General features: G+C 43.7%; 1 protein-coding gene across 1 annotated transcript in view; it reads right to left on the bottom strand.

The window, feature by feature from the left end:
- Positions 1-2157: 2157 nt before the first annotated feature.
- The window catches only part of CPNE4 (copine 4), a 1215102-nt gene continuing 1191311 nt past the window's right edge, over positions 2158-25948 (bottom strand). Inside the window, exon 16 of the mRNA XM_069211919.1 lies at positions 2158-5573. Coding sequence (XP_069068020.1) covers positions 5448-5573 — 126 coding nt within the window. The 3' untranslated portion in view covers positions 2158-5447. The remainder of the gene's footprint in view (positions 5574-25948) is intronic.

Here is a 25948-nt window from a genome sequence, read left to right as displayed (position 1 = left end):
ATGATTCTGTTTCATATTGATTCTGTTGCCTCCCTATTCGGGGGTCACAGTATTTCATGAATAGAGGGTATTTGGGACACAATATAGGACTAATATATATAGATGTGTGTATTTTGATTTGCCTATGTGTTTATCTGGATATAATATACAGACTTTGCTACTGTCTGCCAGTAACTTCCCAATCTTGCACTTATATCTATACATTTAGACCAATTTGGACCACGGAAACTTGGTGCTAACCCGATGGGGCCCATCCACTAATACGAGGAGGGTGGGCATGGGTGTTCAACGCTTGTTTACTACCTCACCTTGTAGATATATACATCACGCAGGGGATATATCACCAGTGTGTTTTGATTCTCCCTATGTTTTGCACATTGCACATCACCAGATGTTTTGTGCTTTGTTATATGCTTTACTCTTTTCTACTTTTGTTTTCTAGGTTCCTGTAAAAGATGGTATTTTCTACTATAGGCTTTATAAAGTTTTAGGATTAGGTAGGTTTATTGGCCCCGAAGAATCGCACTAGATCTTGTAGACTAAAGAAGCGAGAAACATGTTGACCTCAATTTAGGAGCAGTATAGGGGATCCTGTACTTGCACACACTACACTCCCAGATAATAGGGTTAGCGATATTTTCGACACTTTTTGGGGAGACTAGACCTTAACTTGTTCTCTCCCCATACCTTTGTTTTTAGTCATGACGGAGGTTTAATACTAAAATAAATTATTTTTTTACCTCTTGCCATTTTTAACAGCACTCTTTTTTCATACCAATCCTACATAACAGCATATACTGACCGGCAATTATCTACTGCTAAAAGATCTCCGGCAAAGAGCCCCCTTGTGGGGCCCGTCAGGCATTGCAGTACCGGCCTTACGAGGAGCATAGCCCGATGATGAAGCATGTTACCAATATTTTTGGACTCCCAGGGACCTCTTCCTCTCTCTTTCCCTAACTATATACAAGGATCCCTTTTCCCTCTCTTTTTTCAGTGGAACTGTGTATATAATTTTTGTTTTGTGACCTAATTTATATTAGTCTGGTTGTGGGGAAGTGTTTTCTTCCCCTTACAGGAATACCATTTAGGGTGGACACAGGAACTTCATTAAATGGTAAAGGGGGCACACTTTCATAAGGAAATAAAGATGAGACCTGGAGAAGGCAACCCTTTATTCCACTAGTCAGGCTGGCTCCAAGACCAGTCGGGGGGAGCTACCCCCAGAACCGGATTAACTGACCACAGAGGAGGGGACTGCTCATTTCCTTAGCCACACCTCTATGTGGACACAAGAGCTCTCCCCTATAGAAGAATTTGAGGAGTAAGGGGCACTTTAAGATTGGTTAGGCAAATGGAAACTTCTGAAAAAGTGGGTTGAGTTGCATCCCAAGAGGGTAAAATCTTTGAATGGGGTGTACTGTGATGTACCTTGTTGGTCTATACCGTGATCCATCATGGTCAACCTGAAATTGTGCCTAGGTCTCGGGCTACTTCAACCATAGCCTATCAAAGGTGCTTAGCAATTTTTGGTGCTATTTTCACTCAAAACTATCAAACACTAATGTCTCCAGTTACCATTATTGGGTTTTTGTTGTTTTGTTTTGATGTCATTGTGTTTATTAAATTTTACAATATTTTTCTAATTCAGTTTGGGATTTTTATGGTTTGATATTTTGACTTTATTACTGTTTTGGTACTCATAAATACTTTACACATTGCCAGAGGTTAAGATTCTCTACTGTGTGGCATAGTTACTCGGGCTCAGCTCAGTTCCATTTGGTGACTTTGGGGTTCAGAGTATTGTTCTTTGAGGTGGGAAACCTCCCACTCCAAATGATAATCCACTTTCTTACAGACAGGATGTGCTTCAAGCAACAAACTGTAGAGACTATGAAATTTCAAAACTGACAAAATATCTTCAGTAAGTCTACCAATATGCTCATTGATGCATTGACTGCCTCAGATGTAATAGGAAAAGTAGCACCTGGGCAATATCTTTAACACAACAATGGAGACATTAGCCAACCCATTGACTCGAGCATGCGCTAAAAAATGAAGCAGTCACATATGTTAAAGTTGGCAACTGCATTGCATATGAAGAATCAAGAAGATATCTTTTAAGATAAACAAAAAACAGACTCTTGTAAACATGTAGTAACAAGCACCCAGTTTATTCATAAAACCATACATTTCCATACTTGTATTTGTATGCTCTTTAACACATTTCTCACCATCCCATACATGTTGTGCTTTAGCCTCCTTTATTTATACTACAGTACGATTTGCTTGTTGGAGACTAAAATATCCTTTTTTCTCAGATAAAAAAAATTAAAAAGTCCCCATTCATTTGAGACTTTATCAGTCGAAAAGTTGTGCAGTACCACTTGGATGCCATTCTAAATTCACTTTTTTAGGCTTTTTATGTATTTACAGTAAAAGTATACTAACAAAAACCCCATAATGAAATGTATTCCACCGAAAATAGATCATGCCAAAGGGTAATACTCCATGCACAATTTGTTTTGAGGAAAATCACAAAGAAGGTTATAAAATGTTCACAACAGACTTGACCAATGCATGGGATAGTAGGGCCAGAGAAATTCTAAATGAGGATTGACAACTGCTCAACCACTAGCAATGCTCATTTTCTTTTTCTCCTCCTTCCCCTATGTCAAAAGTGATTTTGAGATGAGCTCTCCATTGTCACTCACTGAGGACATTGCTAATTCCTCCTTAGTGCAGACAGGACTATCAATTATAGAGACCCAACAGTCTAATATTAGAATTTCATTGTTGGGAATGGCATTTATTTTTAGCTGGTTTACTCTCCTTATTGTATTATTTTCAGTTCTTGCAGAGATTGAAAAGTAATCAATGTAAATGCAGTTTCTTGCTAGAGTAGAATGTTTCTCAGACTATACTTTTTGAAAGGGTCAGTTATGCTGTACTGCTCAAAATTGCACATTTGTTGTATTCCAAAGTAATGCCATGCTAAAAGTAAAGGGTGTCTTAGACACCATTTTGCTGTGTTTACCAAACTTCCCAATTCAATTTGAGACTCTAAGAGTCTGTGCAGGGATGATGGTGTAATGGCATACTCTAGAACATGGAGTTCAAGCTACTCTGCTGCTCAAAGCACCCTTTAAAATTTGTAATTAAAATGCAAACCAAATTTGTGAAAAATGCTAACCCCTCTTGTGCTGTTATCAATTAGGCCAGGATTTGGATTCAAACAAACGGGGCTCTTTTGAGGCACTTCTAACATCCTGATTGTTCTGCGTGGAGGGACGTGTGCTTAATATTTCAGCTTATTTGTCCATTCCTCTTTCAGACCCATTTTAAAACAGCAGCACAACTACAGATAGTTCCCGAAGCAAATTGGTCAATAGTCCTGCCAAACTAGAAGTTTTGATCCCAGATGGTCAAGGTTTACCTGGACAATATTTGTAGTTCTTGAAAGTTTCTTCATTGAAGCCTCTTTTCTATTTTTATAGGTTTTGGCAAACAATACTTTGCCCTGTGCTAGTACTTCTGAAATCATTATTATCATCCTAACAAACCTGTTTGTGCTTTTTTCTGACCATTTCAAAATTCACAGCTTTAATAAATTCAAATATGAACTAGGTGTGTTCGAAATTCATGTAATTTACTTTTGTGAATCTTCGAGAAGGTTATGCAAAAATTATGTATAATTAATCACAATGTGAACCCATTATTTAGCAGTATATTTTAGAGTGAATTTTGTCTTCTCGTCATTTTTCACAAGAAAACTGTGCAAACAACACAAGTGATTCAAGTAGCAGCTGCTCACATTCTTGTTGTTTGCTTTCTTCCAGAGTGCTCACGTTAAAGTTTTGCAGTAAGCGGTGTGTGATTACACAGGAAGGCTTAACGGCATAATTTCTTCATTTCATGTAACACGCATAATGTGAAATCCCTAAAATTACACCGGCGTAAGTTAAATTGCGCCTAGGCCTAATTTGAACTTGACTTAAATTGTTCCTTAAATCCATATTTTGCCTAGTTGATTATTACGACGACAAATGTGAGAAATCTATGGCCTCCTCAAGTTTGAACTATCAACGAGATGTGAACTAAAATGTATTCAAGTGAGCCCTATTATTCCATTGCCTCTTTTTTTTATTAAACGAAGGATATGCTCGTAGGGTATACATGTATTCTTACACCGCACAGAGAAGCGAGCTGCATTATGAAAAAATATAAAATATATTGCTAATTGTTTAATAACATTTTAATTGATGCCTTATATCTTTTAAAAAGACATTGCTCTTTGAGCAGGAGCTAGAGTAAACATGATTACATATTTAGCATTCTATATTGTTTGATGATTCATGTTTTATGTTAGTAGTGCCTTCTTCAACACAGTTGGATTTTACAATTTCGAAATCCAACAATCAAATATTATATGCAAACATTACAAAAATAAAGTATGTACAAAGAACATTATTGATTAGAATTTTTGGTCAGCACTTTGCCAATGTGCATATTTCCTAAAAAAAAATCCTAATTTGCATAGCTCTACTAAGAGCAAGGGATTTTTTTTACAAGTGTTGCCAAAAGTGAAAATGTATTTAAGAATAACTTTGCAGTGTCCCTTAACTCATTTTGTAATTCATTATAGCATTGAGCATAATAAATTGTTTCAATATTGTTTGGTCTGCAGGTGTAGAGGATTTCCACTAAGGGGGTCCCTTGACAGACACCTTCATTTGGTGCATTTTGTACCTATCTTAATTTCAGTATTCACTCCTCTTAACCAGTCAGTGTACGTTGTAAAAATCTCTTTCTAAGTCTCTTAATGCCATATTACCAAATATCAATTCTTTGCCCCATATTTGACTGAGCTGTGTTTTTGGTTTGAGGTTCTGATGTTTGGGTGCACTGCTGTTAAACATCATTTTAGTTGTACTGCCACTTTAAAATATTTCTGAAATATATCAAAAGTTAATTTTGAAGTGGAGAACTCACTGGAATGTGGGCATGTGGAGGGCAATAATGTAAATTGTCTTGTTTTTATTTTTGACATGCAAAATACAGTACATGCTATCTGCCTGTTTGAAAAATCATTCATTAATGTTAGCAGATTGGAATCAAATGCGTTGGCAATCAACTTTCAATAAACTTTTCAAAATTGCTTTACAGTGTAAAGATAATAAGAAATTTAGCAAAATATCAACAAACCTGTATAAAAAACAGATACATTTAACAGTTTATTCAAGGCGACATGCTGTAATGTAAAGAGTTTTATTTTTAAATTTGTAAAAAGTCTTCAACACTACAACTGCTTAATAGGTCCAGGCCCTTTGGCTACACATGCAGAAAAAATTGTCGATTAGATTAAAAAAACACCAAACGTGCTATCTTTTCTTTTCTCTTTCAGTGTTAGGAATATTTTGGAACTATGGAAAAGTGTGAAGAGAAGCTCATGGTGTCCTGGAAGACTCATATTCAGAGAGGCATTTCGGTTTAATTCCTTTCCCATTGTAGTAGTCTACGACCTGGTTTGGAACTTCAGCCAAAACGCTCTTGGCTAATGCAGCAGGGGAGGCCTGACAGAAAAAGAAAAGAAAGAAAAATATTTGATCTTACTAAAATATGTTCAACTCTATGATTCAAGGCCTAACATAGTCTCTGTTTATACCAGAGGTGTTGATGTATATTTACTTTTATAAGTATTGTACCTACAAATAAGTGCACAACTGCCTCTATCACTGGACTTGAAAGACCAATTCATCAAGTTTACCTCTCTTCCCCACACTTTGTCCATATCTTCCATGAGTATGGTAAACCTTAGAAGCTACGTTCATGTTTCTTTAAAGATTTTCCCATATCTCTCTCTAATGAGAAGTTTCACTTTAGAAACCAGGACCATGATCCAGAACACAGTTAACATCAGCTCAATCCTCAACTCTGAAATCTACTCTGAAAAGGATCATGGATACAAATGCCCCAATTAAATAGCGATCCCCAAAGTGTACCTGTCTACACCATTTACATTCTAGAGTTTGCTGACAACGCCACCTACATCAACAAAATCAGTCGAGAAAAACAGTCACAAGATGACTGAACACTTTGAAGTTATTTTGCTCCACTTGTAACCACCTTATCACCAAAACAAACCTTGATACTAAACAACAGACATTAGGGAAGCATACAGTGACACAGTGCACTTCACATTGCCAGCATGAAACCAACCACTACTTTGCCTCACATCAAACTACACAGTTTTGATACTTGGACCACCTTCCATCTCCATACTCACCAATATCATTGCAGCTCCCCATACGTATAAATAAAATGTCCTGGTCCCAACTAATGTCATGGTTCCATTCAAAAGACCTCTCACACCATCACCGCCTGTAGTCAAACATCTTCCAAAACACTAAAATCTTAACAGATTCCTTGAGAAAACAACACTGTACCCTAATGCTTCCAATTACCCACTCATTACACACTTAGCGTTTTTTGGAAATGAAATCGAGAAAACTCTATCTAACTGGATATGTGATCAACTCTGCAAGAAACAATATATTTGCTCTTATGGGTCCCAATTCAGGTGACATTTCAGCACTAAAACAACTCTCATCCAAGTCATGAAAAACACCTTTTCATAAAAGCAGGGTTCTCTGTGTTGTGCATGATTTCTTAGTAGCCTTCAATACTCAGCAATAAAAGCCTAATAACCTTCTGTAATTGCAGGAGACTTTTGGTCCTCATACTCTCTCCATCACACACACACTCATCCAGATGATCACTTCAGGATTACAGTGGCTATCAGATGCATGCAAAATATGCCAGAAATTCATGCTTCACCAATTATCTATAATTTCTGGGTGGAGCCTATTGGAGTCTTATGCATGGGTAATTGTACCAAGCTCTACTATTATGCAATTAATAGGCAACTCTTATCTAATAATCTCCTACAATGACATAGACCACAAACACTACCTCTCACTCATCAAAACTGATGTCACAAAGCTACCTAAGACAACAAAACACAGACTATTCTTCACAGATATAGCAAACATTAGAGTTCAGAAAATCTTGCCATTTACAAACTAATCCTGAGGGCACTGCAACCTATTCGAAAATTTGGTCATAAAAGTATGTTTAGCACTAAACTTACCTTTTTATGCTTGCCATGAAATCCCAAAGGGACTCCTGGCAGGCGTAAACCCATTTACACAAGTGTGGATTTCTCTTCTATGAGTCCAGAGAAACCTGCTCTCAAAACTCCCACTCAAGATGTCAGAGGAGAATGTTTCAAGGCATGGTTTGCCTTGAACGTTTGAGAATGCCCATAAACATATAGATTTGTGGGCTATCTCAAAATCATCTTTGGTCCCTTTCCATCTACAGTAAAACCTAATCTCCTTGAATCACAATTCTGAATGATGATCCATTCTCTAGTTCTTTCATATCTAGATGGAGCTAGAATCTTCTTGTAACCCTACTACACAGAGGTTCTTCTGAAGTGTGTCTTACACGCCACCTCCTGAAAACATAAGACCATTTCACTCCAGGCCTGAAGGATCCACACTGGTTACTTCTCCAAGTTTTTATCATCACAAAACCTATTTTACTAGCAAAAAAACCCAAGACCAAACGTCCTTGTGTGGCTAACATAACAGAAGGAGCAATGAGATTGCAAAATTCAAGCAATTAAAAAATGGAGGAAACTGGCAGCCACATATTTTTGGCTGCACAGCAAAATCTGCAATAATATTCTTGAGCACATCAAGCTAGCATCACAATTTCTGTACAAAGATGCTGTAGATTCAGGCATTTAAGGAGCTCCACATCAATCTGCAGTATGGATCCTCCAGGATCCACCAGCACCAGACCCATTAAAATGAATCTCATGCCAAATGTTGTACACTATCTCATATCAATACTTTCTCAAGCCCAGCATAGACCCTATTTTCGTCTACTGCAATGCAATGCTTTGTTTCACTCCAGCTATGTTTGCACTACCCAAACACTAATACATGCATACATAAATGCAAGGGTAAATGGACACAGTTACACATCACTGTAGCTGGTTGGAAAACCCGTGTCTTAAGGGTAGTACACATTATGTGAGTTAATTTAATAATACAGAGTTACTGAATAACAGGTGTCTCTTACTAGTGCTGTTGAGTGGCACAACAGAAGGATTTAGAGATCTATTGAACAGCAAAGAGAAGCATGTCATTTTATAGTTCTGGTTCACCTGGAAATGCAAATTAGACAATCTAGGAGACATCCTTCCATAGTGTTCTCCCCCTCCACTCACAAAAGAGAATGGGGGCTGCCATCGTCCTCCACTTTTTCTGAGATCTCCTTGCTCCTCCTTTTTAGAGAGAGGGAGTGTGAGCAAGAATTTCACTTGTCACAATTACAGTCTCACAGAGCCACAGATTGCAATGTTAAAAGACACTGGGGCATATTTCCTACATTTTCGCTCAATGCAGCACAGCAAAGCAACACACTACACTGTGTTGCGTGAAATGGAGAGAGCAGAATTATGCCATATTTATTAAGATATGCCACACTTCTGCTCTCTCCTTCTGCTGTTGCACTTTGTGCTACCCAGTGCCAGGGTAGGCACTCTTGCAAAGGGTAGGCACTCTTGCAAAGATATGTACATTAAAATCAGGATTATTATGTGAAGGAAGGGACCTCTTCCTGCACAAAAACAATATTTTAGGGCATTTTCTTCTTTCTATGCATGCTGCAGAATGCAGCAAGCATAGGAAGAGGAAGTAATGAGGAGATTTAAAGATATTTCTCCTTGTTACATGTGGTTCAGATAGGTGTAGCATTTTGAAGAATTCCCAGATATACAAGTCTATGTTAATCTTGGAATGGCCAAAATCAATGGGTGGATGCATAGGAATGCCCATGCTCCACCCATGGAATGTCTTCCTGCCACAATCAATCAATCAATCAGGGATTTGCAAAGCACACTACTCGCCTGTGAGTGTCTCAAGTTGCTGAGGAGGGGTGGGGGGAGAAGGTGAGGGGAGAGGTGCTGCTACTGCTTGAACAGCCAGGTCTTGAGAAGTTTCCTGAAGGTAAGGAGGTCTTTGGTCTGGCGCAGGTGGGTGGAAGAGTGTTCCACGTTTTGGTGGCGAGGTGTGAGAATGATCTACCGCCGGTTGTAGTTCTGTGGACGCGTGGGATGGTTGCGAGGGCAAGGCTGGCGGAGCAGAAATGCCGGGTCGGGGTGTAGAAGGAGAGTTGTCTGTTGAGGTATTCTGGTCCGGTGTTGTGCAGTGCTTTGTGAGCGTGGGTGAGGAGTTTGAAGGTGATTCTCTTGTTGACTGGGAGCCAGTGTAGGTTTTTCAGGTGGTCTGTAATGTGGCAGTGGCAGGGACGTCCAGGATGAGGCATGCAGGGGTGTTCTGGATGCATTGCAGCCTCTTCTGGAGTTTGGCCATGGTTCCTGCGTAGAGGGCTTTGCCGTAGTCCAGTTTGCTGCTTACAAGGGCTTGGGTGACTGTTCTTCTGGTTTCGGTGGGTATCCATTTGTAGATCTCTCAGGGCATGAGGAGGGTGTTGAAGCAGGAGGAGGAGATGGCGATGACTTGCTGGGTCATGGATAGTGAGGGGTCCAAGATGAATCCTAGGTTGCGTGCGTGGTCGGTGGGAGTCGGAGCGGATCCGAGAGAGGCAGGCCATCAGGAGTCATCCCATACAGAGGGGGAGGAGCCGAAGATGAGGACTTCCGTCTTGTCGGAATTGAGTTTGAGGCAGCTGCTCTTCATCCATTCGACGATGGCCTTCATTCCTTTGTGGAGGTAGGTCTTGGCGGAGTCCTTGGTGAGGGAGAGGATCAGCTGGGTGTCTTTGGCATTTGAGATGATGTTGAGGTTGTGGGATCGGGAGATGTTAGCGAGCGGGGCTATGTAGACGTTGAAGAGGGTTGGGCTCTGAGAGGAATGGGAGGAGGCGGACTCTCTGGGTTCTGCCGGTGAGAAAGGAGGTGACCCAGTCCAGGGCTCTGTCATGGATTCCAGCATTGCTGAGGCGGGAGCGTAGGGTGTGGTGGCAGACGGTGTTGAACGCGGCCGAGAGGTCCAGGGGATGAGGGCCGCGGTATCGCCACTGTCTAGTATGGTTCTGATGTCGGCGGTGGTGGCGATGACGGCGGTGTTGGTGCTGTGGTTGCTGCGGAATATGGAGTGGGAAGGGTCCGGGGTGCCTTTCTCCTCTAGGAAGTTCTTGATGACTTTTGCTGGGAAGAAGACCAGGGAGATAGGCCCGAAGTTCTGAGGTCATTTGGGTCCACCTTCGTTTTTTTGAGGAGGGCATTGATCTCAGCGTGTTTCCAGCTCTCTGGGAAGGTGGCGGACTCGAAGGAGCTGCTGATGATCTTCCATTGTTGGGGTGTGAAGACGGAGCTTGCTTTGTTGAGGATGTGGTGAGGGCAGGTGTCAGATGGAGAGCCGGAGTAGATGGCGTTCATGATTTTGATGGTGTCGTTGACGTTGACGAGGGTCCAGGAGAGCAGGAGGTTTCGTCTGAGGTGAATCTGTGGTGTTGGTGGTTGCTGGGGGGTCTGGATGCTGAAGCTGTCGTGGATGCCTCCAATCTTGCAGTGGACGAAGGAGGCCAGAGAGTCGCAGAGGTCTTGGGATGGCGGGATGGCGTTGACATTGGAGCAGGGGTTGGAGAGTTCCTTCACGACGTTGAAGAGCTCCTTGTGGCTGTGTGCGTTGTTGTTTGATTCCGTCTTTGAAGACGGTTCTTTTGGTGGCTCGGATGAGCTGGTGGTGTCTTCGGATGGCATCTTTGAAGGCTGTGTCGTTGTCCAGAGTCTGATCTTGGCACCACTTTCTTTCGAGTCTTCGGCAGCTTTGCTTAGATTCGTGGAGGTCGGCGGTAAACCAGAAGGCCTTTCTGTCGGTGCGTCTATTGGAGGGATTCTTGATTGGGGCAAGAGTATTGGCACAGGTGTTGACTCATTGAAGTTGCGGGCAGCTGTCGGTGGTGTTGGTGGGTGGGTTCTGGGAGAGGGTCGCGATAAGTTGGTCTTCGGTGACCTTGTCCCAACTGCGGTGGGGGGTCCGTTGTGGGTGGTGGTGAGTTGTGGGTTTCTTGAAGGAGAAGTGGATGTCCAGTGGAGTTCGGTGGTGTGGCTGAAAGAGAGGTGATTGCTGGTGGAGAAAACAGGGTTGAGTGTGTGTCCTGCGGAGTGAGTTGGTGTTGTGACGACCTGTTTGAGGCTGAGGTTGGAGAGGTTGTCGAGCAAGGTGGTGGTGTTGTTGTCGTTGGTGTTTTCGAGGTGGAAGTTTAAGTCTCTGAGGAATATGTAGTCAGTGGATGTGAGAGCGTGCATGCTGATGGTGTCAGTAATGGAGTCGCTGAACTGCTGTTGTGGGCCGGGGGCCTGTAGACGAGGGTCCCTCAGAGGGTGGTGTTCGGGTTAGTGTGGATTTGGAAGTGCAGGAGTTCGGCGGTGCTGAGGGTGTCTTCGGTGTTGGTCATGATCCTGAGGGTGTTCTTGTGGATGATGGCAATGCCTCCTCCTGGTGTGCTGGAGCGGTCCCAGCGGGTGATCTTGAAGCCGTCCGGCGGTGTCAGGTGCTGAGGAGGGGTACATCCAGGTCTCGGTCAGGAAGGCCACGTCTGGGGAGGCTGAGTTGAGTAGATTCCATAGCTCTACTGCATGCTTGTGGACGGAGCGGGTGTTGAGGAGGATACATCTGAGATGGTGGCAGAGCTCTCCCACTAGACACCAGGGATGAGGCGCAGGCAGAAGTCTGCGGGTGGAGGACGGCCTCGAACTCCTGACGGGTGGGGAGTTCAGAGGAGCCAGGGAAAGGGCTCTATTTAGAGGGTGGAGCAACAGGAGGCAGAGCAATGCACTGACCAGGTAAATGCACAACATAACGCAGTGGAACAATATGCACTGTCTTGTGTTGCTTTGGATTTACTAAATCACACAGAGCCACGCAAGGTCTCTTTTGATGAAAGCAACACCATCCCCAATCTAATACATCTTGGCACATTTATTTATATTCAGTAGAAATTCAGTTTGATCAATCAGTTGCTCAGAAGAAGTGGTGGCAGACGTTTCAGTGAGTGATAATACATAGAGGAAAATCCCTGCATACCTGTTTCAAAATGCAAAGACTGTAAAAGGAAAATATCGGGAACCACAGCCCTCAATATTTCATCACTTCAGTAAGTAGAGCAGAAGTACCATCATTCAGATAGTTTGAGGCATGCACATAGAGAACTTGTTTCAAGAAGTTAATTTGGAAAAGAAGATTGTAATCAGATGCACATCAGCTACAGCAGGGGTGTCAAGAGGGCCAATGAGCTTGCAAAAGTTTGCACTTCTGGCTTAAACCTCAACAAGAGCTGCTTCTTTTCCAATGAGATGATGAACTGATGTATTTTTCTTCACCGTCCCTACTCCTCATCCTCCAGAAATCTGGACAATGAAATGCAACTACAAATGGCTAGAAAGAAGATGCCACACCGGCAAAGATTCCACAGGCCGAACAACCTTCAAGTCAGCCCTCAACAAATGCCAACAACACCTAAATTGCATGAAAAGAGGCACCCTGGAAGACTACATCCAAGCCAGCTCAAACCACAGCAAGCAACTCTTCAGCATCGTCAGAGAGATCTCCTACCTATCAGCCACGATCTCCCCTTCCCAGGGACTCTGCGACTCCCTGGCAAACTACTTCTACAATAAGATATCCACCATCTACAGAAACTTCAAACCCCCAACCCGCTGATCTCTACAACCTCTTCACACCAACGGACGCTACCCACAACCATCTGCTCACCGCATGGGAACAGCTCACCACACAGAGCACCATGGCCATCATGAGATCCATCCACTCAGAAGCACCAATGGACCATTGCCCCCATCACTTCTTCAACCTCTATAGCAAAGAAATCAGCTGCAAACTCACCTCCATTGCTAATGCGTCCATCTTCATGGCCGCCTTCCCCAGCAGATGGAAACATGCAGAGGTCAGACCCCTCTGAAAAAAAAAAACGCCGACCCTAACAAACTCAAGAACTACCACCCCATCTCTCTGCTCCTCTTCCCCGCCAAAGTACTGGAGAAGGCCATCAACTGCCAACTCACTGAACACCTGGAGAGGAGCAACTTGCTGAGCACCTCCCAATCTGGTATTCATGACAACCACAGCACCAAGCCTGCCCTGCTCACCACCACCGGCACCAGAACCCTCCTCGTCTGGGAAGAAAGAGTGGCCCTGATCCTCCTCCACGACCTCTTAACAGCATTCAATACCGTATCCCACCACACCCTCATCAACAGACTCCATCACATCGGAATCCAGGGAGTTGCCCTCAAATAAATAAATTAAATCCAGGATTTGTAAAGAGCAGGAAATCACCCGCAAGGGTCCCAAGACACGGGGAGATTAAGTGAATAGTCCAGAATCACAGGATGTTGAGCCGACACCGAGAATCGAACCTGATTCCCCCAGGTCGTAAGTCGGCAGCTGAAGCCGATAAATCACACCTTTCCCCTTTGGTGGATGGGTCACATCCTTCCTCATGGGACGAATCCAGAGAATGCGCCTACCACCATTCACCCCGAACCAAAGAATATAATCTGCGGCAACCCTCAAAGCTCATCCCTCAAACCCACTCTGTTCAACACTTACATGATGCCCCTGGTCAACATCGTCAGAACCCCTGGCCTTTCATAATATCCTACACAGATGACGCCCACCTCATCCTCTTGCTCTCAGAAGACCCCTCCACCACTAGGACAAACTTCAACAACAGATTGACGAGTGTCACTGGATGAAGACCAACTGCCTGAAACTCAACACGGACAAGACAGAAGTGCTGATCTTTGAGAACAGCAGCTCTCCATGGAAAGACTCCTGATGGCCCTCTGAACTCGGACGTACACCCACACCAACAGTCCACGCCGGCAACCTTGGCATCTTCCTGTACAGCAAACTCACTATGAAATGACAGATCAATGCAACCTCTCTTCAGATGGCTCCCTGTCAACACGAGGAAAACCATCAGGAAGGCCCCAGTCACCAGCTGGCTGGACCATGGCAAAGTGCTCTACATAGGAATCACCACCCAACTCCTGCAGATACTCAATGAGATACAAAACTCAGCTGTTAGACTCATACTCAACCTCCCCAAATGGACCCACATCACCCCCCAACTCAAGGGTTTCCATTGGCTCCCCATCCAGAAAAGATGCCAATTCAAGATGCTGATACCGCCTACAAAGCTCCCCATGACCAAGGACCAGCATACATCATCCACCGCCTGAACGTCCACCAACCTTTCAGACACCTGGGCTCCGCCTCCCTCGCCCTAGCAAATGCTCTCCACATTCGTCGAAGCTTACAAAGTTTGGTCAGATCACTACTAACAGTTTTCACAACCTTGCAGTCTCCGTTTCTTCAGGTTTCTCTTCTGGGGAGTCACAGCTCCAGTGTCATCTGAACCTTCCATGTTCACAGCTCCAGTGTCATCTGAACCACACAGGAATACCTGCAATGCCATATTATCCACAAGGATAGTTCAAACTGACTGGAAGAACACCTTGGTGGCACTACTTTTAAAAAAGCCCCCTGTAGATCCCGCCATTCTGGCTAACTATAGTCCCATCTTGCTGCTCTCAATTCCTGTTGAGATCTAGGAGCAACATGTGAACACTATATTCTCGGCTCATCCGGAATAAAATCAGTTACTGGATCCTATGAAGTGTGGTTTCCGTCAACATGGCACAAAGACTGCTCTCATCTGAGTCCTAGATTACCTTCGAATGGCAACTTTTCTGCCCTTGTGCTACTTGATCTGTCTGTTACACTTGGTACTATTGAACATAAGACCTTTATCTCTGGGCTGGAGGAAAATGATTTAAGGAGTTTGGCACTTGAATTGTGCCAATCTTATCTTGCCAATCAAGCCCAAGCTATTCATCTTCCCTAATTTCAATCTCAGTTCTGGCTGATTGATCAGGGGGTGCCACATGGCTCCTCCTTAAGCCCTACTCTCTTTAATGTGCATCTTTATATATTATGCAGACAACACTCAACTTATTGCTATGAATCAACCACTGTCTTCCTCTTTCATTGGTTTCAACTATGTGTGGGAAAACGTATTGCTTGGCTGCCTTATAATGAGTTAAATTTTGATGAGGACAAAACCAAGGTTATCTACTGCTCCTACACAATGATTCCCCATTCCCTTCCCAATGGTTTCTGGCCTCCTTCATCAGAATTTCCCTTTTCTCTATCCTCTTAAGTCTGAAATCTTGACTTCTATTTTTGCAGTGACCTATCAATGACCACCCATGTTAACAAGCCAGCTTCCTCTTGCTTTGCTCTCTTAAGAACCTTCCATCTCTTCTGAGACTTTTAGTGGTTCAAATGACCATCCTGAGTATCCGGAATATGGAAATTCTCTATTTTTAGGAGCCCCGGACTCCTTGATCAAAGGTCTGTATAGAATACAGACTGCTGCAGGCTGGCTGGCACTTCACTCGTCGCTCATCGGCCACAACAGTGTTAGCCAAATTGCACTATCTACCTTTAACTAAAAGGATTCTTTTTAAATATTTATAGATCACCTATAGGGCCTTATGTGGCACAGGCTGAGTGTACCTGCAAGCTAAGCTTTGGCGCTATTTTCCAGCTGACCATCTCCGTTCATTGGGAGCCAACCTTTTGATTCAGACAAAATTTAAATTTGTTTGGGTTGGTGGCACAGCTCTCTCTGCACAGGCTGCTTGTCTGTGGGGCAGCATTCCTCTTTCCCCATGTTTGATTCCTGACCTGCTCCAATTCAGGAAGACTTTCAAAACCCGGCTGTACAGCCTCTAATTCACCCTGTTCTGGAATTTCTTCATAGTGCCTGTTCTATATACTAATATACTAATGATTGCTACAATGTGGATATCAATTGTCTTGTTATATTTTTAAGCTGGTGGGTGCTTACATAACATATGTTTTATATTATATGTATAGTATGGTGCATATGACTTGCATAAACTGTAACAGTACTTTATAATACTGAATATACTGCTGTAGTAGGTATATAACAGGGGTCTCTCTGGGGTGTTCTTAAATTGTAATTACGGGTAACAGAATGTGCTTATTTGTCACACTGCTTGACAGTCACTTTTAAAGGGGTCTCAACAAGCACTGGACTTCCATTCAGACTGTGGGACGTATCTGTGCCACATATTAAGTGCCATTAAAAAGGTTGTGCAAGCTACATCCCTTAGAAGCATAATTTAAAACTGTTTCATTCAACAGGTTAACATCCATAAAGTGCATGCCAATAATCTCAACCTGCTATATTCCTTAAAATCCTGCATGAAAAATTGACCTTCAATGAAACTTTTACTTACTTCCATCCCTTATTTTTAAATGCGCATCTGCTTCCCTTGTACATGCCTTTTCTGTAACTAAATTACTCTAAATTTCATGCCTATCCATCATAAGCTCTTTTTTGGAAACCATAACAATAACTGTTAATTCCAGCAAGAAATTCCTTCCCACATTGCCCCCTCTAATCATCACATCTATGTACCAAAAAGAAACTGTGGTGAATTTATGGAATGACCACGCAAAGATAACCCCAACACCTAATTGAGTGACCACTAACTTTGGGCTCCTGGGTGGCACGATGCTCGCCGTACACCACCTCAGTGCCTCGTCAGAGGTAGTAAGCACCTTATAAATCCAATGTAAACAATTCACTTTTAAACTGGTGGGTGTAAAGCCCAGATTCCAGAAGTATCTGGAACATCCTACTAACAACACCAACCAGTTCAGAGGAATTTCTGCAGTGATCATTAGGGACTAGGAGCAGGCACAGGGTGATCCCAGAGAAGAAGCAGGTCGGTGACAGTAGGAAGGTGAGGAAAGACCACTTACCTCTGTGGGGGGTTTATGTAGTCTTCAATGGGTTTATCTCCCCAATACTCATGGACATATGTTCCGAAAGTACAGCTGCAGAATGTGTAAATGGGCTAGTGAAACCCCCAAATACCACCATTTTTTCAAGGGAAGGATTTCATCACAGGGCATAAAAAAACGTAGGGCCTGATTTAGATATTGGTGGAGGGGTTACTCCGTCACCACGGTGTAGGGATATCCCACGCCGAAATCTAAATCCCATTATATTCAATGGGATTTAAATATCTATCACCGTTGTGATGGACTAATCCCTCCGCCAATATCTAAATCAGGCACTTAATGTTGCAATGCACATATCCACTCTCACTGCAGATTGCCATCCTGGTTACAGCTTGCAAGAGTGAATGCGGATAAGTAGGATAGCATCCATGAAATGCATAGGTTTCTAATTAGTTTTCTGAATCCACAGAGAGTTGAAAGAGATGTACAACCCTAGAGGGGAACCTGTGATTTGCAGATTTTCCTCTTCCTTTTAAATGTAGGTAAATCCTTCCCCTAGGTCCCTTACTATGGGGAGACCCGCCTTTTGCTAATCTGTTTTTTCCGTTTCTGTATATTGTTAGCGCTTTGTAATCGATCACCATGATAAACCGCTATATTTGCTCCCTTCCTTCATTCTCTCTCCCTCCCTTCCCTCATGCCGTTCTTCCTTTCTCTCTTTCGTATTCTGTTTCTAGCTCTCTTTACTGCTTTCCTACCTGTTTCATTTCAAACATCAAGCCGTTCATTCATTCATCCTACTATGCATCCAACTGGACCACAAAATCTTTCTTAAATAAAACACCGGGTTATGCTGAGTGATTATGCTAGCAATACTTAAATAGCTTGTGAGCTCACCCATTTCCCAGTTGCTGAATGACTCACACACACCTGAACTCACCTATTTAAAGAAAAAACAAATTCTTCAAAATGCAATTATCAGTTAAGCATTGCACAAAACTGTCCCCTATCACTACTTAGATCCTATTGCTTTCAGAAAGCGGTTTTTTTTTATTATTCTGCTTCCCGTTGCAGTCAAGGCTCGTTTTACATCATCCAGCCGTTTCTTTCTGCCTTTCAGGCACGGTCGTTAGGCCCGGCCATCGAGCAGGACACAGCCAGGCTGAGAATCCAGCGATGTGGCATGCAGTCTTGCTGCAGAGCTGGAAGCCATGTCCAAAGATGCCCAGAGAGTCCATTCAGCCGTGACATTTATTTTATAGCATGTAATGTTTTACGGCATTTTACAATTGCCCATATAAAGTGATACTCTGTGCGTGCAGTCATGGGCTTTATTCCTCCCGACAGACGGTTGGGTGCTGTTTCCCATACATAAATTTGCAAACTTATGGGAAAATTGTGCCTTTGTTAAATGTTACCATCCAGCTCAGGGTAAATCACTTTGGGCAAACGTCGAGCTTTGTTTCATATTTTTATGAGGGTATGAAAAAGCAGAGCTCCATCTCCCTTGAATAATGAGGACGAATGTAATATTAACAGGAACTACTGAATAGACAAGCATTTGCAATTCAATGGATCTCGCATTTGCTCGAGTTAGAGCTATTAGCGTTGTAAACTCCTAACCGGACTTTTCTTGCCACATAAATTGAAAAAAGAAGTAATTAAGTTTCACATAAGCGACCCGATTCACAGCGCTGCGCCATGAGCGTGAAGGAGACACACAAAAGGAAAAAGAAGTTCGCTTGCAGTCAAATGTATGGGCAAAAGTGCAATTAGCCATGTAACAAGGTCGATGTCCAGTGCAGTAACAAAACTGCCCCTAGAAGGGACAAATGTAAAGCATTTACCAATGATAACAAAGGATTTTTGAAGGGCAAGCACATGAACGAGCGATAGTGATGGGCGTGAGGTGGGCGTGGTTAAAAGCCCAGATAGATAACAACACATTGGAAAAGCAGCGCTTGCGCACTGCTATGCTTGACCTAAAAAGGACCATGCATTCGGAAAGCCAATAGGTCTTGACCATGATACGTACAGGCTTTGACAAAAGCTTGTTTTCCGTCCTAGATAGCTGTCATGCTTAGGCACGCATATGTGGCAGCCATCTGGGAATAGTTTGCTTTTCTGTGCAGTAAAATCATTGAAAGATGGACACCACCTACGTGGGATGTGCAACAGAACTCAAACTGTTTTTTTTTTTAAACAAAAGAAAAACAGTCCCATATGGATGACTGGTGGCACTGGGTGCTGAGGGTCTAATAAATGATAAAGAGGGTAAGGGTGGGTCAAAGGAGGGATGCGGATGCAAAGGAAACAGAAAAGGCATATTGAGGGAGAGAAAATAGTCCCTCATGAACTAAACTACAAGGCTAAGACATAAGCAATGAAGGGTTACAACACATCAATGCAAAACACAGTGAGACAGAAACATTCCCTGGGTGGCAGAGTGGATAGTAAGCAAAAACTAGGGGCCTGATTCACAAAGGTAAACTTAGACTTTTGGTCTAAGCTTAGACCAAAAGTTTAAGTTTAAGACTTTTAGGTATTCACAAAGGTAAGTTACGAGTAGAATCTTTAGGTCCGCAGTTGGGGTGGAATCTCTGCACTCGGGACGGAGATCCACTCCAAGTGTAGAGATTCCAATCCGGGTGCTGAGAGGACACTACAGGTGTGGAGAGGACACTACAGGTGCGGATGTAAAGATACTACTAATAACTACCTTTGTGAATTCCTATAAGTTGTAAATTTAGACTTTTGGGCTAAACGTAGAGCAAAAGTATAAGTTTACCTTTGTGAAATAGACCCTAGGTCCATATATATGATTCAATAGGTCTGTCTGTCAACAGACAGCTGAAGCCATCAGTAGGTGTGACCAAAGAAGGCTATAGGAGGCAGATGGAAATGAACACAACCTGAGAGAGACATTAATTTGTGTATATCACCACCTGATTAGAAGTGGGATACTGCCTAGGGGCTTCAAACATTAGCTGAACAGCTACAATATAGTGCTACTCATAGCAGATGTGCCAATGGAAACCTACTACAGACAACACCATGGGACTATGTGTGCTTTTAGTGAAACTCATTGATCTAGTGTGGCAGCAGACAAACAAGAATATGACATGTTGCGGTGGCAAATGACATGCATTACACGGAAGAAGAGGACTTGCATTACACTGAAGAAGGGGATGGCCAACAGTAATGTGCCCCCTTGGGGAGCAACTCTTGTCCAAGGGACTGCCCCCCCAAACAAAACACACACGCACACACCAATCACTGGTGCCTAAGTGGTTTCTGCCACCCATGGGGCAGATGGGCCTAATAGAAATAGGCCCATCTGCCCCCAAAGGGGGCAGAAATGGGCTAAAATAATTTGCCCCAGGGGAACAGCCATTGCCTATGGGGCCGCTCCCCTTACATAAAATAGTAAAGAAAAAAAAATCCCTGGTGTCTAGTGGTTTTCTGCCCTCGCTGGGGGGCAGATAGGCCTAATAAAAGTAGGCTGATCTGCCCCCAAATGGCCTAAAATAAAATTGCCCCCCCAGAGGAGCAACCCTTTTCTAAGGGGTCACTCCTCTTGCATGAAATTGGTGCAGAAAATAAAATCCCTGGTGTCTAGTGGTTCCTGCTCCCCGAGGGGGCAGATTGGCCTAATAAAAATAGGCTGATCTGCCCCCAAGGTGGGCAGAAATGGCCTAAAATAAAATTGCTCCCCAGAGGAGCGACCCTTTTCTAAGGGGTCACTCCTCTAGCATGAAATTGGTGCAGAAAATAAAATCCCTGGTGTCTAGTGGCTCCTGCCCCTCTAGGGGGCAGATTGGCCTAATAAAAATAAGCTGATCTGCCCCCAAGGTGGGCAGAAATGGCCTAAAATAAAATTGCCCCCGAGGAGAGCAACCCTTGCCTAAGGGGTCGCTCCCCACCTGTAAAAAAAAAAAAAAAAATTATCTCTGGTGCCTAGTGGCTTCTGTCCCCCTTGGGGGAAAATTAGCCTAATTAAAATAGGCGAATTTGCCCACAAGAGGCGCAGAAATGGCCTTATAAATAAATGTCCCTCTTGGGGAGCGACCCTTTCCCAAGGGGCCGCTCCGCTTCTTTGTTTACTAAAAGTAAACAAAGTCTCGGGTGTCTAATGGGCATTCCTGCAGGGTGATCGCTTTGCGAGCGTGCTGCAGGAATGCTCAGAGAGACATGAAAGGAAAGGAAAAGCCTTTCCTTTCCTTTCATGCCTCTCTGATCTCCCCCACCCCCTGATCGGAAGAGAAACAAAAGCTGGAAGCTGAGCTTCCAGCGCGAGGGAGGCGACCTCTGATGAAGGCACCGCACGATCGCGTGCTGATGTCTTTAGACGTCACTGGGGCGGTTGGGGGGTCAGGGGTGGCAGGGAAAGCGCTTCCCCTACCATCCCTGCCCAGGGGAGGGTGGCCAATGTGGGCCTGGTGCCGGACAGCTCGTCTACGGCAGTGAAGAGGTTAATCCATTATTTGACACCCCACCCCTTTCTCCCACTCTTTCAGGTTCCTCATTTTGCCTTTCAGATGATTTTTCTCTCTTTCCCTCCTTCTTTCCCTTTGTTGGTTTTTCTCTCTTGCTTTCTGTAAATGTTGGATGAAGAAAAATAAGTGCTGTTCCCTATGAGTGCTGGTGTGCCCCACTGGAAACCACTGGCTCAAATTAAGCACTGCCTCTCCTCCTTTTGGCTTGACCTCTGTCCTCCTCTGCCCATTCTCCCTTTCTCCTTCTCTCCAAGGTTTGGGACAGTTCACCTTCGCCCACATGCTGCAACAGAACAGACCCTGTCTGCTTTTTCATTTTTATTTTCCGCTGGGGTAGAAGTCACAAGGCTGTTTATGTTTAAAATGTTTATGGTCAACAAATTTGAGATTGCACCAGCCTGGTTTGGCCCCTCTATAGTCTCAGCACTAATAGGTGTTCACCGGATGTCACGTAGAAGGAAGGTTGACGAGAAGGGATTGCTTTGTTTTCTTCAAAACAGAAAAAGGAGATCAAAACCTCCGACCACCAACTCCAAAACAAACACATTACATCTACCCTGGCCAAATGGACTCACAGCAAGCATGGCACGTGCGCTCAGCTTTCGCCTTGGCTACGTAGACTCCACCTGGTCCACCATGGCACTCTCCCACAATTTCCGCCTCAGTAACATCTTCCCACCAATCAATCTACCTGGTAATGATTCTGGGGCTTTACGTAGGGCATGACAAGACCAACATCACGGTCAGTTGGTGGGCCTGGCCATAGAAAGCCAGCAGGGTCACACCTGATGGCTCTGCAGCCGAAATCACAGTTGGAGCCTTCCTCATCAGTCACAGGAGAAAACATATTGTGTTACCCACAAATCCTTACCTATCTGCCGACCCCTGGCATAAAAGTTGCAGCAGCAGCTAAAAGTTGCAGACCTATTTAAAAACAACAAGGAACAGTTTATATGACGTGTTGGACCTGGCATCCTTGCCGTGGTTTTCCCCAACTTTTTGCCTTTCAGCCTCTGGTTCTACTGATTTGAACTTTGTTGTCTTGGTCTAAAATAATTTATTACATTTGACTCTATGTTTCTAAATTGGTGGGGGATTTGTCTTGTGCTCTCACAATATTGCTGTTTTTCGTGCTCCATAAATATTTTACACATTACCTCTAAGTTAAGCCTGACTGCTGTTGTGTCAAACTACCAGAGGGTTGAGCACAGGTTAATTTGGGGTTTGCTTGTGTTTCAACCTGACAGAGATTGTGGTTCCTGTTTGAGTAGAGTATCACCCGCCTAAACCAGCAACCCAGTTTTCAACCTGAGATAGTCAATGATTCACATGAGTGACTTGTACAACAAAGGAAATGTACTAATAAATAAAAACAACATTCTAGTTTAACACAAACCACTGGAACTGATATGAGATAAACATTGTTTGCTGTCTCGCGGGGAAGCAAATCGCATAAAGGTCAAAAGGCCTGTTCAAAGTGATTTTATCTTACTGCAAACACTTAATCCCACACACCATGATTTTGGCTAAATGCATTTTAAACAATTAAATTCACATAAAAATGTCATGGCCATATTGCAGATACAGAGTGTAATATGCTATTTATTACCATTGTTCAGGGAGGTGAAGGCATCATGACCCTCTAGACACTTCGTAGGACATCATGATCCACTCGACGCTTTGTATCGCATGAGTCAAAGCCACTCTTAAAACTCAGCAAAGATAATAAATAGCATAGTATACTCTACAAATCAGCCTCTCTTGCTCTGTCTAAGTATATATATATATATATATATACAGATATATACAGTATATATATATATATACATACATATATATATATATATATATATATATATATATATATATATATATATAAATATATATATATATATATTTATATATATATTCACTTAAAAAACAAAGGTTACAGGGACATTAAAGTTAGGTTCTGAATTTACTCGCACAAAACCAAAGAAATTCAACAGTTAGAGTTATTTCAAGAAACTATAACTTGCGGCCTAGGGTAACTATAACTTGCGCCCCCGCCATGCACGTTTTTTTCTTCAATAATTTCACTGCTAATGTTTCACTTATATTTTTACTGATGTTTTAAAAGTTGTCATGAGTGCTGTAATATCTGGGGTGATTAGCAGCGCATGGTGAGGGCATGATTTATAGTTACCTTAGGCCACAAGTTATAGTTACTTGAAATAACTCTTAACTACAAATAGTGCATTTCTTTGGTTTTGTGCTAGATAATTCAGAACCTAACTATAATGTCCCTGTAACCTTTGGTTTTTTTAAGTGAATTTCCAAGGTTTTTTAAAATTCTATTTCCTAACTATAATGTCCCTGTAGCCTTTGATTTTTTCAGTGAATTTCAATTTTTTTAAAAACGTTAAGTAATCCAGCCACTGCTGCGCACAGCCATCAGCCATGCGTGGTGGGTGTTGGCAGAAAGGCTGGGCCTGTGGCCCGGCCCTGCGGCAACCTCCTATAACCACCCAACCTACTGCCGTGCACGGCCTGCGACCAATCATTGTGGCCAATCCCCTATAACCACCCAACCCAGCACCCTCATGTCTTTCAGCAGTGCACAGCGGGTGTTGCCCACCCTGAGGCCAACCCTCCTAATCACCCAACCCCAGCCGCAGGGCCTGTCTCTCTGGGTGTGAGAATAGGTGTGAGAGAGTGTCTCTGGGTGTGAGAGTGGCTGTCAGAGTGTCTGTCTAGGTGTGAGAGTGGTGTGTGAGAGGGTCTATGTGGGAGTGAGAGTGTCTGATTGTGCTCCAATAGATGAAAGATGCATACACCTCCACAAAGGATTTCAGATTGTTTTTCAATATGGAAAAGCGGAGTAAACACACTTGCTTTCCTTCACCAAGCCCAGGAGTTGGGATCATTTGTCCTTTCCAAAAGTGGAGCTTACACTGGGGCACGTGCTACATTTACATTTGTGAGTGCTTCATGTTGTGATTTAAATTCTGTGAAATGAGCAGCATGGCCAGAATGGCCCAGCCTTCTAATATCTTTTTTTTTAAGACGAGGGGAGCTGCATACCACCCCAGCCAATTTTGGCCCCCGGGACCACATTCGCATGGCCTGGCCTTTTCATTTTAAGTTTTGTTTTTTAGGAGAGGGTAGCCACGATGACCCCTTCCCCTGGTTGATTTGGACCCCGGAGACCCCACCCCTGCAGGGCCCGGCCTCACTAGTTTATTTTTTATTTTGGAGAGGGGTGCACGCCCCACTCCTCCCCCGTCCGATATCAGACCAAGGGACACCATCCCTTGGGCCTGGCCTCACTAGTTACTTTATTTTTGTGGGGAGAGGGGGCACACAACCCCCCTACCCTGGCTGATTTTTGGCCTGGAGATATCATCCCCCGGAGCCCAGCCATCAATCCTGAGTGACATGCAGGGCACCCTGTATGTGTTGGGGACCACGGGGGAGCATGAATGCCCCAGTGGCTGCATCTGGCTCCCGGCCTTCTGCGGGAGCCAGCACTGCGTTTGCACACAGGGAGATGCGGGCAGGGCAACAGAGAAAACCTTCACTTGCACTAAGTAAGAGCTCTTTGAAAGCTTTTACTTGCTGCCAGCAGAGTGTTTGCTGTGACTATGCAGGAATTATCAAAGTTCCCACCAAGTCACAGTAAACAGCTATGTCCCGGGGGTGGGCACACCTGGATATAGCAGGAGCCAGCCCTGGGGAGAGGCAGTCCCCATGGCCATCTGTGGCTCCACAAGGGGGGTTGCGACGCCCCCTTCAAACGTTCAATTTCCACTGAGGAGGAGGTGGTCTCCGAGGCCGTAGTTCCGCAACGGACACCTCTTCATTCTTTTATTACAGCCCGTGGAGGTGACAGTCCCTGGGGCTGCGCCCCGCAGCCCTTGCATATTATACACTATAAGTCCTGGGGAGGTGGCGGTGTCTGGGGCTGTGAGGGGGCCTCGCAGCATATTTAATTTAGCCCCAGGGAGGTGACGGTCCCCGGGCCTCCCCCATATCAAAGTATTATTTTGCCCCAGGGAGGTGATGGTCTCTGGAGCACGGGGGCGCACACTCCTCAACGCATTTATTTTTCTGATAATCCTGGGGAGGCGATGGTGGTCCCCGGGGCTAATAAAAACCCTAGGATAGGGGCCCTGTGTGCCCCCTCCTTTATTAAAGCCCCCAAAGTCCCAGGATCCGGCCCAACTGGGGACTAATTGAAAGAAAAGGGCGGGAAAACGTCCATTTTTTTTAAAGCATTAGATAATCTGCGGATCCAGATCTGCAGATTTTTCCGATATTTTTTTTAAAACATGCTTTTTAGCTAAGGGGTCAGGGTGCCCCCACCCTGGCCACTTTTCTTTTTTTTAAACTTTTTTTCCTGGGACTTGGCTGAAGACAAGTTCCAAAATGGCTGCCAACACTTCCTGGTTGAAGATATCAGCATGGGGAAAGTTGGATCCATGGAGGATAAGCATCCCTAGATATCTATATTTTTTAATCTATATTTTTTTCCAAACTACTGAAGGGATTTGCACCAAATCACAAAAAGCA

The sequence above is a fragment of the Pleurodeles waltl genome, chromosome 10 (assembly GCF_031143425.1).
Source record: "Pleurodeles waltl isolate 20211129_DDA chromosome 10, aPleWal1.hap1.20221129, whole genome shotgun sequence".
NCBI lineage: Eukaryota > Metazoa > Chordata > Amphibia > Caudata > Salamandridae > Pleurodeles > Pleurodeles waltl.
This window is presented reverse-complemented; position numbering and strand designations above follow the sequence as displayed.